Source organism: Triticum dicoccoides, chromosome 7A (genome assembly GCF_002162155.2).
Source record: "Triticum dicoccoides isolate Atlit2015 ecotype Zavitan chromosome 7A, WEW_v2.0, whole genome shotgun sequence".
In the NCBI taxonomy this organism is placed as follows: Eukaryota; Viridiplantae; Streptophyta; class Magnoliopsida; order Poales; family Poaceae; genus Triticum; species Triticum dicoccoides.
Genome location: NC_041392.1, coordinates 126038773 through 126051834, shown reverse-complemented (window position 1 = coordinate 126051834; position 13062 = coordinate 126038773). Strand labels below are relative to the sequence as shown.

The following is a 13062-nucleotide window of genomic DNA, read 5'->3' as shown; positions in this document are numbered from 1 at the left end:
AGCGTCTTTTTTTTTTACATAGGCATGTAACCGCTACAAGTGTTCAGGCTTGTGCTAACACGAGTAATGCAAAATTCTCTTTCAGCATTGAGATGCAAAATCTTACTCCATTTTTGTTGCCTATCATCTTTACCAATACAAGGCAATCTGATTCAACAATCACAAGGGAGTTGCACCATTGTAAAGAGAGTGCCATTTCTTTCACGCAATTGCTCCTTCTGCTTCAAAGGGCTGATGCACATATCTGAATATACCCAAAATATTATTTATTTCTTTGGCTCGGTCGTGCAAAAACTCTCTAAATTCACGAATTGATGATTTGGTTTCTCATATTGTATACTTTCTTGGGAAATTTTTTTCTACAAAATGTTTTGTTGGTGTATTCTACTCCATTTTATCTCTTTTTTTCGAGGTTCTCAAAAAAAGAAAAAAAAGGTCTACTCCATTTTATATTTTTTTGAGAAGGCTCTGCTCAATATTTTTGCACTCATATGATCGACCAGGCCTGGTAAAAGAGGGCCGAAGCACCAATCTGCAGGGGAGAAGGATTTCGGCCTGGAAGGCCCAACAGCGACCCAGCGACGACCCTGCCCAGTCCAGTCCGAGTCTGACCAAGTGAGAAGTGACCAGTCGAAGCCCCGACGCTCCACAGCGGCCAGCGCCTCCAGTCGCTCCCAGTTCCCCTCCGCCCGCGGCGCGCCGCTCCCGGCAGCCTCGGTCGCTGCCGCCGCCTCCGCCTCCGCCTACCGCCGGCCGACGACGCCCTCCGACCCCTCCCGCCGCCGCCGCCGTCTTCAACCGCTTATTTGCCCACGCTCCTACCAAATCGCCTCTCAGGTGAGTAGATCCTGGACTCTGAATCTCTGCCGCCGCTGCGGTCGCCGTAATTTGTGAGAAATGGGCCCATAAGTTGCTGCAGTAATATATTTGCCTTTTGGATTTGTTTCCTGTAGCCTCCATGCTTATACAGAATCACAGAGTAGTTATTGCCAATACCGGTGGCTTTTCGTCCCCAAATACAGGGCTAGTGGATTTCATACAAAATGTCAGGATATATGTTGATTCTCTTCATGTGATTCCAAAATGCAAGTTACATTCGTGGGCAGCCATTTGGATCTGCTTTATGTGTCCTCCAGCCTTACAAAGAATCATAGGGTAGTTATGCCCAGACTAGTGGCTTTTCTGATGCAGTTTTCATACAAAATGTAAGTTATATGTTGATATGCTTCATGGATTTGCAAAATGCAAGTTACATTAGATGGCAGCAGTTTCGTGTGTGTGATTTGAGACAAATGGCAGCAATTGCTGTTGTTGTGCAACAGAAATGGGTCGGCCACCAAAGGGTCTCCAGGGAAGGGAATTAGGGAAGGAACCGGAGTGGGTAGGTCCAGCGCCCTAGTTCTTCCTTTGATGTATTTGGTTGGGAGTCGATCTGTCAACCCTTACATAGCCGTGCCAGACATATATGTACCTTTGCTATCATATGTATTATATTTTGATTACAATCTAGGGAGACTTCTACTCCCTCTGTCCTATAATATAAGAGCATATTATGGGACGGAGGGAGTAATGTGTTAGGTTAGCACTTGGCTGCTAAACTTTTACACTACACATAGTAAGTTTGACATAGTTCAGACATAAGCATAGTCCTGTACATCTGAAGTAGTGCCAAAAAATTGAAGCATTTGAACTATTAGACCAGTTTTATTTTCTACGATTTAAAAGATTTTAATTGAGCAAGTAAATTTGGATCAAGCAGTTAAACAATAATTATTATTTTAGTACAAAATACGTAAGCGTGAATACCTGGTTTTGCTTGAATTTATTAGATTGTTTTGCTGTTTCCAAAGGAAAAGCAAGTTATAGTTGGATATCCGAATGTTTCCGTAGATCAGGTGGAAATCACCTTTCCCGAATGTGCATTATTATCCAAAATGCACTATGCAGAAACAACCCGGTCCCAATCTGATCTGTCGGGAGATATCGACCATGTTTTTGGTGGGCTGACTTCTGTGGTAACTTGCCACGATGATCGTGGATGTGCAATCACAGCCACCACAACTTTGATAGTCTTGGTTAGCTTTGCTAAGTTCTGGTTACCAGAATTCCTTATTAATTTTAGAAACTTGAATCATACCAACAATATCTTTGATGGTTTCATGCCATGCATCCATCATTGACTTGATGAGAGTACGAAAGTCCCAGCATCTCCAGCAACCATCAAGAGTCAACCACACTCAGCCAAATACTGCAAACTGTAGAAAATGCCAAATTGTTAATTATGACGACTAGCATTGGAGCCCAAATGTCAATATGGTAAAATTGTAGAAAGGAAACAACAAGTTCCATCCGCATGGTGTTCTTGTGTGTGTGAAAAATAACCCAGGAAATGCTAGATGCAACTTCCTTATTTGGACATGAGCTTCTGAAGTAGCTGAAACATGGTAGCGTTGGATTTATTTCGTAACATAAACCTGGGAAATCCGACAATTATCATACAGGAACTTGTGAATGCATGTACACATTTGGTCTTCAGATACAGAATGTATGCTATATTGATAGTAACATCAGGTGTCAGATTATTAGTTTGATTATCTCGTGTTACCTTGCCGTTCCAGTGTCTACTTCTCTCAAATGTACATTTGACCCTATTAGAAGATGTAAATGATGAATTCGAGCTATTAATTATGTTTTTATGGATGTGAATGTGTTCCCGCATGCAGTGCAACCAAACTGCACCAGTCAGACCGACAATACTTAATTTCTGTGTTGATGATAAAACAGATGAAGACGTATCATTCTCTGAGCGATACTAGATATATTTCAGGGCCGCTTGAATTTTGGGACAACACAAATATTGTTTGCTTCTTCGGAACGATTTTTCCTCTTGATTTTCTTTATTTTGATTCCAGAGTATGCACTGTGGATCATGTTTTCCTGTACCAGCATAAATCCTCTGAATACCTGTAATTCAAATGCAGTTGAGCAATCCAAGTGAAGCAGATGGCTACATCAGAACCGGTACAGGAAAGCTGGGAGCTGGAACCCAGTAGGCCTCGGGTCCTCCTTGCTGCTTCAGGGAGTGTAGCTGCTATAAAATTCGAGAGCCTCTGTCGTGTCTTCTCCGAGTGGGCGGAAGTCCGAGCTGTGGCGACCAAGTCATCATTGCACTTTATTGAGAGATCATCTCTGCCTAGCGACGTCATTCTTTACACTGATGATGATGAGTGGTCTACCTGGACGAAGATAGGAGACGAGGTTCTGCACATAGAGCTGCGGAAGTGGGCAGACATCATGGTGATCGCCCCCTTATCAGCAAACACTCTGGCCAAGGTCTGTAATCTCTTCTTCCATGAACCGTTAGATTCGATGTCGCATCCCTGAATCAGTTAAGAGAACAGCAAGCTGCTCTTGTCCCAGCACAAGCTGACATTTCATTAGTTTCACAGATCGCTGGTGGGTTATGCGACAACCTCCTGACATGCATAGTGCGGGCGTGGGACTACAAGAAGCCGATCTTCGCCGCTCCAGCCATGAACACCTTCATGTGGAACAACCCGTTCACGGCGCGCCACATCGAGACGATCAACCAACTCGGGATTTCCTTGGTCCCACCCACCACGAAGAGGCTGGCCTGCGGCGACTACGGGAACGGCGCGATGGCTGAGCCTTCGCAGATCCATACGACCGTGAGGCTCGCGTGCAAGTCACATACGTTCGGCACGGGCAATTCACCCGCGATCCCTTCCAGCAGCCACCCTGTCTAGCCGATGCAGTGGTCGATATGTTCACTTCAGGTGTTCAAGAGCTTAGTGTTTCGCGTTTTCTGTGCCGGCCCATGTCTGGGTGTAAGGAGTGGAGAGTATCATCAGGTGTTTGTTTGTCGGTGATGTCTGTGTTAACCAACGTGTCGTACCTATGGAACATGGATCAGTATATTTGTTACTGTACTAGAGATGTTAGGGCGTAGAGATTCAGGAAATGTTGTTCCAGCCATAATGTTATGTTATCTGTGGATGAATCTGCTTCCGTCGTTGTTCTGAATTTTACTGTGATGGTTTGCAAATGACCCCAGCTGGGACTCATCAGCAAGAGGCAAAATTCTCTTTCCCCATTTTGGTGCTGGACACTGCACGTCTGCACTGTCAGGATCGGAACAATGTGAGAATGTGACGTGGCGCAAGAAAGTGCTCTGGTGAATCAGAAGCTGTGACTGGGCAACAAGATAAGATAAGTCCAAATCCAGATAAGCATCAGGTGGAGGTTGCGGGTTCAGTTCAGTCACCGTCGTGGCCTTCTTGCTACTCCTTAGTTGCTACCACCAGTAACAGGAACGTTTTGGTTTCGTAGCCCACAAGACCACACGGGTTGTGGTAGAGAGATGCATGGTTGGTGCAGTGTTGACGCGTCTGGATAAACGGATAATCGTGTCCGCTCCAGCGCGTCAGAATTTCGTATTTTGCGAGTAAATGAAACTCCAAGAAAATGCAGTGAAGTGGCGGCCATGGAATTATAGTTGGAACATTTCAACCAAAATCCGTGAAAGAGAGAGAGAGAGAGAGAGAGAGAGAGAGAGAGAGGCCTTTTGAGGTGTTTTGCGGCGTAGAAAATTCCGAATCACAACTAAATGGTGAACCTGATAAACCCTCAAATAATAATAAAAAAACCAACTCAAGGGCTAATCCTCGTTGGCATTTTTATAGAAAAAACTCCACAAGCATCATATGTCCGAGTCGGGATTCGTACTCAGATGGGCTGGCAGCAATCTCAGCTGCCCAGCCAATGGGTCGACACCCCATCCTCAAATAATAAAAACAAAATGAGCCGTTGCCTTTTCATCTTTACACGGCGAAAGCGAATTACGTGGGGACCTTCAATGCCTCAAACCAATTAGGCTGGACGGTTAGTGTTTAGTAACAATCCTCACAAAAAACGTGTAGATTTTTTAAAATACAAAGTGTCATGTCACAGTTTCTTTATCTCGCGACTACTTCAGAAAATAAATCAACATATCTCTGTTTCGCGTGGCGGAAGTGACATGATTTACGACACTATACATGTGCTATGTTTCATCAAGAATGATTTTATTGAGATCAATGTAATGTTTGAGGGAGAACCAATTAGTGATTGGGTGGTTAGGAGGGAGATGGTATCTCAGCTCACTAAGGATCAAATCCTAGGTTTAACGTTTTGGTGTCTTATTAATACATATTATTTTCTAAACGGGAGCCGATGTTCGTTGATAGCGAGACGTCTACAGTAACTTTGTTAATCTTGAATCTCCATAACTCCAATCCGGTCCTCAGTAGACGACATGTGGGTTCATCTATGTGACGGTGTGAGTGTTTGCATATTGCATGCATGTCCGCGTTGTAATAACTGTTTCTAAAAAAATACAATGTATGAGAAACTCAGAGAAAAAACTAGAAATCTAGATATTTTGAACAAGAGACAAGATTAGAAGTTTAAGCAATTTGGAACGGAGAGAGTATGATAAGATCTATAAAAGTAATCATATTTACTGGGGAAAGTGCATTATGTGGGCGCTTTCATTGCTTCAAACCAGTTATGTTGGCCGGTTAGTACAACTCTTGCTAAATTTCTAAAGAGTGGATTTCAGTTTTTACCCCTTACTTCCATATTTTTGACACTAATTACCCCATTTAACATTTTTTCATCCTAATTACCCCATTTAGCAAAAGTCTTGCCAGTTTTTACCCAGTAAGGTTTTTGAGAGTGATCTGCTTGCTAACTCCCTGCCATCAGATTTTTTGGCATTTTTTCCAATGCCCGACCAGGTCACTTGGTTTAGCCGCACCCAGTTTTTTTCTCATGGCTGTCAGGTAGGTGCGCACCACATCGAGGGAAAGAGGAATAGTTATCTTCAGCGGTCAAGTACGTTCAATTTTGCATTGTGGGTTGTGGTTTGTAGGTTACCGAAAAAAGCTTTCGTCCCACATGCACACACCAAGGCATGATACATAGGCGTTGAGCACAACAACACCATCCCTAACACTACAAGAGCAACTAGGGTCCTCAACCGTGAACACGCCATCGCGAAGAGATGAAGCCGCATATGACAAACCGTGGGCTCCAAGATGGCACCTTCAGGAAGGTTACGATACCAGAGGGCCACCACCACCCGACCTGAGGATCAGAGTTTCCCCTGGGGCAACACGATGGGCAATGAGAGCCGCGACGATGCCTTCAGGAAGGGAACGAGTTTCGCCGCCGTCGGTCCGTCTGAAGATCGAACAGGTTTTCACCCCGATCAACACTCACCGCCACCGTACGCCACACCCCGGCGACCACGCCGCCCACCCGGCCATGGCCACCGGGCAACACCAAGCCACGTGCTCTACCCATGTGCACCGTGCTACCACCACCAGGGCCACCGCCCTGGCATCCAAGACATTGACACCACCTCACCCGAGACCCACTGGTACCCCAACAAAAGAGACGAGTGGAAAGGCCCCGCCTTTCACACCCCTGGGTAGCCCCCAGCGCCGAGACCCAATAGGCTAGCCAAAACTAGCCTCCATCGACCCGTCTTGCTGCACCGGGTGCGAGACGAGCTCGGTCGTGTTGTAGGGCATGAGACGAGGTCGGTCGTGTTGCCGGGCGTGAGACGAGGTCGCTCCTGCTATCGGGCGCGAGACGAGCGATGGACCGCAGCTTGGAGAGGTCCAATCCTTCGACCAAAGTAGTGCCCGAACGACAAGGAGAGGAATCGAAGGCCGACACGAGCCGCCTACGCACCGGCGGGGCGTCGCTCCGCCGCGGACTCTGGCGGCAGCAAGGGAGGGAGGAGGGGGCCTGGCGGCGGCGGTAGGGTTTGCCTCCCCTGCCGCTCGCGGGAGCGCCAGATGAGGTCGTGCCCGGCGCGTAACACTTTCGTACTCGGTTCCTAGGTTTAATGTGATGATATTTTAGTTTTCTTCTTTGATGCAAAACATCGGAGGAACCACTTATTTTAAGCTTTGGGAGATCATCAAACAAAAACACCAGTCTATTTTACATGTCTGCAGTGCTATTGTCGTACATGTGTTTTTTAGTGGGCTCCAATGATGTGTTTCCATTGAAAATTAGTACTACCAGTTTTACATGATTCTTGCAAAAAAAAAGTTATTGGCATAATAGGATCGGATTTTTTGTTTTTATAAAAATGTACATTTGGGCACTTAGTCTCAAGTAAAATTAACATGATCTTTGCAAGAAGGCTCTTAAAATTTAAAAGGGGTAAGAACAGACATGATTGTCACTAAATGGGGTAATCTGGATGAAAATTTGTTAAATGGGGCAAATAGTGTCGAAAATGGTTAATTAGGGGGTAAAAGCTGGAATTCACTCATTTTCAAAATATAAGGCGTCATGTCACCATTTCTCTCATGGTATTTCTTCGCCTCTTGCAATTTTTTTTTTACGAATTGCCTCTTGCAACGAAAATGACATGATGTATTGCACTATACATGTGCTATATTTCGCCAAGGCGAATACAGTGACTTGATGGATACAGGTTCCAGCCTTCCAGGGTAGAGTAGCCGTTTGGCTGAGGAATTACTCGCAAAAGAAAAGAAAAGAAAAACTCGCACAGGATTGATGTGGTAGTAAATCATCCACCGGTCAGTATTCCTATCTGATGAAATATATTTTCCCTGCAAAAAAGATGAATGCAATGTCTAAGAAACTCAAGCAATGTGTAAGATGAACGCAATGTTTAAGAGCTCGAGACATCAGGCAGATGAATTAGTACGCTTGTCCAGATTGAATCACGCAAGTTTTTATCAGAGCGCAGGAGAGAGTTCGCGTTCTAATTCTCTTGCCACACCGGGCTGTGAGTGAAAGCGGGGTGCATCCGCGTGCAGACTAGCTAGTGAACCATGTGGCGGCGGCGCTGCGCCGTCGTCATCATGCATCCATGTTGTGCGGCGATGATGCAACGGATAAAACCGGAGCGGGAAAGGCGGAGAGGAAGGGAAGAGTCTGTGTCCAAGTTGGCGAGCAGAACGGCAGAAGCCACCGACGCGGACCTGCGCGGCGCAGGAGCGTACCCGCAGTGGGCCGGGACAGATGATTACGGGAATCTCTCGGGGGTTAAATCATGGACTGTAATATCTGGCATTTGTGAGTGTTTTTTCTGACAGTTATACCTATACAGGGACATCGTTTTTTTTTCTTTTTTTTTGTGCGGGTGAGGGACATCGTTTTTCAGAAAAGGACGTCAATTTTTATATACCAGTACACACGGGAGAGTATCAGGTGATACCGGGGCTTAAATGCTCCCATGATACGAGCTCTTCAACATTCTGCAAAAAATACCTTTTGAAGTCAACAAATTGCAAACAAGTACGATAGCCTTTCAGATTCTCCAGGAGCCGTTGGATCTAAGATCCAAGGGACCAGAAGCTCGTATCATGGTATCACCTAAGGCATGGTATCACCTGATATTTTCCCCAGCACACACTATAAGCTCCGCCACTGGGTGGGCCCATGTTGACTCGTGGGTAAATGGATAATCATGTCCATTTTAGCACGTCACAATTTCATATTGTTACCAATACATGAAACTCCAAGAAAATGTACACCCTCTGATCCATATTGACTATCGCAACTTTAGTATTTTACTCAGTATATGCTAAAGGCGCGACAATTGGATTGAAGGAAGTGGTGATTTTCAGCCATTAATAGGAGAGATGCTTGAACGAAAATTCCATACAAGGGCTTTGAGGTGTCCTTGCTGTGTGGATAATTACAAGTCGGGGCTAAAGATTTTGAATATCTGATAATCCCGTGAAAAACAAAAGGTTTGCCTGATGAAATACACAAAAGTTGTCAGTGACATCCTTTACACATAGCGAAAGCGCATTACGTGGGCACTTTCATCCCCTCAAACTAATTAAGTTGGCACGTACGTTAGTGCATCTATTGCTGAAAACGTGTAGATCATTTTTCAATATAAGACGTCGTGTCACCGTTTATTTATCTCATGATGAATACAAAACACATCACCATTTCTGTATCTCGCGGAGTGAAAACGACTTGATTTACGACACCATACATGTGCTTTTATTTTAAAAAACAAGACGTCAACTCAAATAAAAAAGATTAAGGAGTCATGTCATCCTTTCTTTGTCCCATAGTTAATTGAGAAAATGTCACAATTTCTTTGTCTTCCACAGTGAAAATGACATGATCTATTGCACTAGACATGTGCGTTATTTCATTGAGGGTAAATTTTGTTAAAGCTACAATTTCTAAGGAACATATACATCTTTGTTCTCATTTCTGACAATTTAAAATGTGAAATCTTAATTAGCAAACTTGGAACTTGGAGCAAATTCTCCCACCACAGTAGAGCTGGATTCTCGTTGTCGTGCAAATGATTCAGGTGCCAGAATTGGACAGATCAATTTACTCCTCTATCATCAAGAAAATTAAGTTTTTTTCTTTGTGAAACTTGTCTTACTGCATACTTAGAATAATGTTAGTGATTGCTTAGCAAATTTTGCTAGACCAGAGGGTGGAACCATGACTTGGATTGGGTCCGGTCCCCCTGTTGCATTAGAAGAAGCACTTGCAGATTGTAAGATATTACTATTAAGTACTACAATAGTATTCCGCCCACACACAAAAAAAGTGTGCATTTTCAACTTTGTACCCCATTTGACTGTTATAATGAAACTAGGGAGGCGAGTCAAGTCGCTCACGGTATAGCTAAGCCATAGTCATACTTGTAACACTCCATTCTCCTAGCTTTATTTTGTGCAAACTCATCCACCATGTAACTATTATTTAATTAAATAAAGCATGCCATGCTGACATTCCCTATAAATAACGGGAAAGCATTAAAAATCCGCTGTCAGATTTTAGACATGGAAAATCTGATGCTTTCTCATGGCAATTTATATTGACGCGATGATGATAAATTTAGTTTGCAAGCACCGCAAATTTCTGATAAAAGATTAAACTGAGACAAATCTGCCATGCTCGTCAGCTAAACTTGCCGTCCTTGACAAACATAATTTGCCATAAAAAATGTTTGATTTGCATGATAAAAAAATAATCCAATGTCATATTTGTGGCAGAATTCTAAACCTAAATAAAAATGACTGTAATACCGACCTGTTCGATGGGAGCCGCTTGTTGGACATATCACAGATGTGGCTGTGATTTATGTGACGGTTGGCATCTATATACGCCGCACCTCCTCTTGAGCGCTTCCGCTACAACCCCTCGCATTTCCGGTCCAGTAAAGGTGCAGTGTGGGCATGGAGTCGCCAGCAGAGTTTCTAGTTGTCACCTGTCGAATCGGTCGCTAGCTAGCGTCCTACATCAACCTAACGAGCTGGATCCACTATTTAGACTAGTAGAATGCCCGTGTATTGCTACGGGTTACACAATGCGTATATAAATAAATTAAATAAATAATTAAGATCGCCTCCAATGTTGAAGTTTATTTCTCCCTTGTACGTTCGTGCATGTTCGAACATCAAACGAGTGCCTAGCAGGCTCCTCAAATCCAATCATCTAGATGGTCCGTGCTCCCCCAAATCCAGCACATATGTGGGGGAGAAATGTAGTTGTCCAAACTATCCGTCATGCTATTTCCAACACACGGTTTGTAGGGAGACATTTCTCGCTCGAGCCAAAGCCACCTCTAATGAAATGTAATTTTCTACATCTTCAAAGTAGAAAAATTATTCCGCTCAGACGGCCATAACTGAATGGGCCAATTCCGAACCCCCATCCCGCTCACTCTCAACCCTCACTCCTATCACAAATCCACCAACTCGTGTTCTAAGTTAGCCAATGATTGCATCAAGGGACAAGGGCCATAACTACCTTCCTATCTTAGAGCATCTTTACTCGCACCCCCAACAGCCCCTCCCCCCCCCCAAGGCCCTTTTTTTATCGTCGACGCTAAAAAAACGGTCCAGCCGCGTCCCAGAAGCCCAATTTTCGCCAGTTAGGCCCAAATTTGGCGCTGGGGGGCGCCCGGGGGCACCAGTGAAAGCGCTTTTGGCGCGAAAGCCTGGTGGGGCCGCTGAGTCATCGACCAGCCTCGTCTCGTCTTCCTCATCGCCTCGTTTTCCCGTGGGGAATCAATGCCAAGGCTGCCGCCGGTCGGCCTTCCATTGATTTTTCACGGGCGGCGCAGTACGGTGACGCGCCCCCCTCCCGCAAAAACCCTAGACACGTTTGCCACCCCGGCCGCTATAAAAGTCGCCCCCTCCCTCGCCGGTGGACGCACTCGCCCGTAGCCCCTCTCTCGCCGCCGACGCCCCCCATCTCGTCTCCCTCTCTCCCCTTCTATAGCCATTTATGTAATTATGTTAGATACTAATGTATAAAACATTTCCATGGACATACAACATGGACAAAATATAAATTGTGGAATATCATGCATCATGTAATTTGAGTCTCATGGTCATACGCAATTCATGAACTCTTTGAAACACAGGGTAGCTCATAGCTTAATACCATTAAAGAACATAGGACAGTTCATGGTGATAGACGCCTCAATTACGACATCAATCAAAAGAATTGAGCGGCCATAGGAAAACATTTTCATGTAAATCTTGCAGGTGCCCGTAAGAAAATATCACGAATCTAGACACACTCATTTTAGCTTTATCTAGATAAAACATTTAAAAGAAGGCCGCGATCACCTTTAACGTTAAAAAATCATTTAAGACATGCACAAAATCTGAACATGGATGACATCGTTGATACAGCTGAGGTAATTTTTTAGTTGTATTAGCTCATCTGGACAACGAGTTAATAGTCTTTGTGACACAATTCTCTCTGCTCTCTCTGCTCTTTCCCTCAATTTCTGACAATCAGGAGTGCCATAAGCAAGAAGCAAGCGGCAAAATCAGCACTTCTCTAGCAACAGAAAAACCATCCCCTAATCTCAACCTCAACATTTTTCTCTCACCAATAGTAGCGGGCTAGTAGCACCCGCCATCTCTTCCTCCTCTCTCATTTCTAGCAACAACAGAACCATTCCCAATCAACCAATGATCTCTCTCTTACCCACACAACAAAGCTAGCACATGAACAACATGTAGAATGACTGGGCCACATTCCGTCATCTCCAGGGGCGGATCCAGACTTAAAATTACCCGGTGTCCATATAGAAGAACGCATGCCTACATATCAAACAATTGAATGGCCTACACACTAAGCCAATAAGTGCATGCAAATTGCACCCGGTGCCAGTGACACCGGGTAGCTATACGTAGCTTCGCCCCTGGTCATCTCATCTCCCTGTGAGTGTGTTGCTTTCGCATCACCATGGAGCCTGCTGTAAGGGCTTGACCAGTGCGGAATCACACGAGAAGTAGAAAGTTCCAAGAGAAGGTAACCCCACCTCCGAGCCTCCATGTCCATCCTACACGCCGAACAGGTGCGCTGGAAGCCGGAGTTCGGTGGCGTCAAAGTCAACCCCAACCCTGCCCAGCTCCCGACTACTCCGGCAGGGAAAGCATGACACGGCGGCCACTCCATCTCAACAGCCTGGCCGCACGCATAGTCGCACAGTGGCAAGCACTCCATCAAGGGGCTTCTCGTCTTTCGAAATCGGGGCCCCATAGGCTTAATCCACTAATTAAGAAGTAGGAAATTGCATGATTAATTAGTACTGCAAAGCCGGGCTAAAATTATCCGCGTGGTTCACAATCAATATACCCATCATAAACGAGATGTATACACCTGAATTTATGAGTAACAATGGAACATTTATTTTGGAGATAAGGCCAGAAGCAAAAAACGCCAAAGAACTGTCACCAATATGTTCTCGATACGGAATCCAATAAAGCTTTAAAAAATTGAATGCAATAAGAAGCCAACTGATGGTACCTAACCTTAAACCATTGAGTGTCGAATGCACCTAACTTTAGAGAAAGGAATCATACTAAATAATATGCACCTGTAATTTGCTCCCCCTCTTCCCATCACCAAACATCAAACCTAGGCGCACAGAAGTCTCAAAATTGACCTGAGAAAAAACATACATCAAAGACATCTTGCTGGGTTGTTCTAATGCAAAACGATATGCAT

At 44.7% G+C, this 13062-nt stretch overlaps 1 protein-coding gene across 1 annotated transcript; it reads left to right on the top strand.

Moving 5' to 3' along the window:
• Positions 1-641: 641 nt before the first annotated feature.
• LOC119329601 (phosphopantothenoylcysteine decarboxylase-like) lies at positions 642-4044 on the top strand. The gene is made up of 3 exons (XM_037602665.1): positions 642-837; positions 2982-3333; positions 3450-4044. The coding sequence occupies exons 2-3, from the start codon at positions 3004-3006 to the stop codon at positions 3765-3767; spliced, it is 648 nt and encodes a 215-aa protein (XP_037458562.1). The 5' UTR covers positions 642-837; positions 2982-3003; the 3' UTR covers positions 3768-4044.
• The last annotated feature ends 9018 nt before the right edge of the window (positions 4045-13062 follow it).

Bases quoted from the DNA above. Each gene is read 5' to 3' on its own strand.
- LOC119329601 (XM_037602665.1), top strand. From the start codon at position 3,004: ATGGCTACATCAGAACCGGTACAGGAAAGCTGGGAGCTGGAACCCAGT. The intron at 3,334-3,449 runs GTCTGTAATCTC...TTAGTTTCACAG, and splicing joins CAGCAAACACTCTGGCCAAG to ATCGCTGGTGGGTTATGCGA.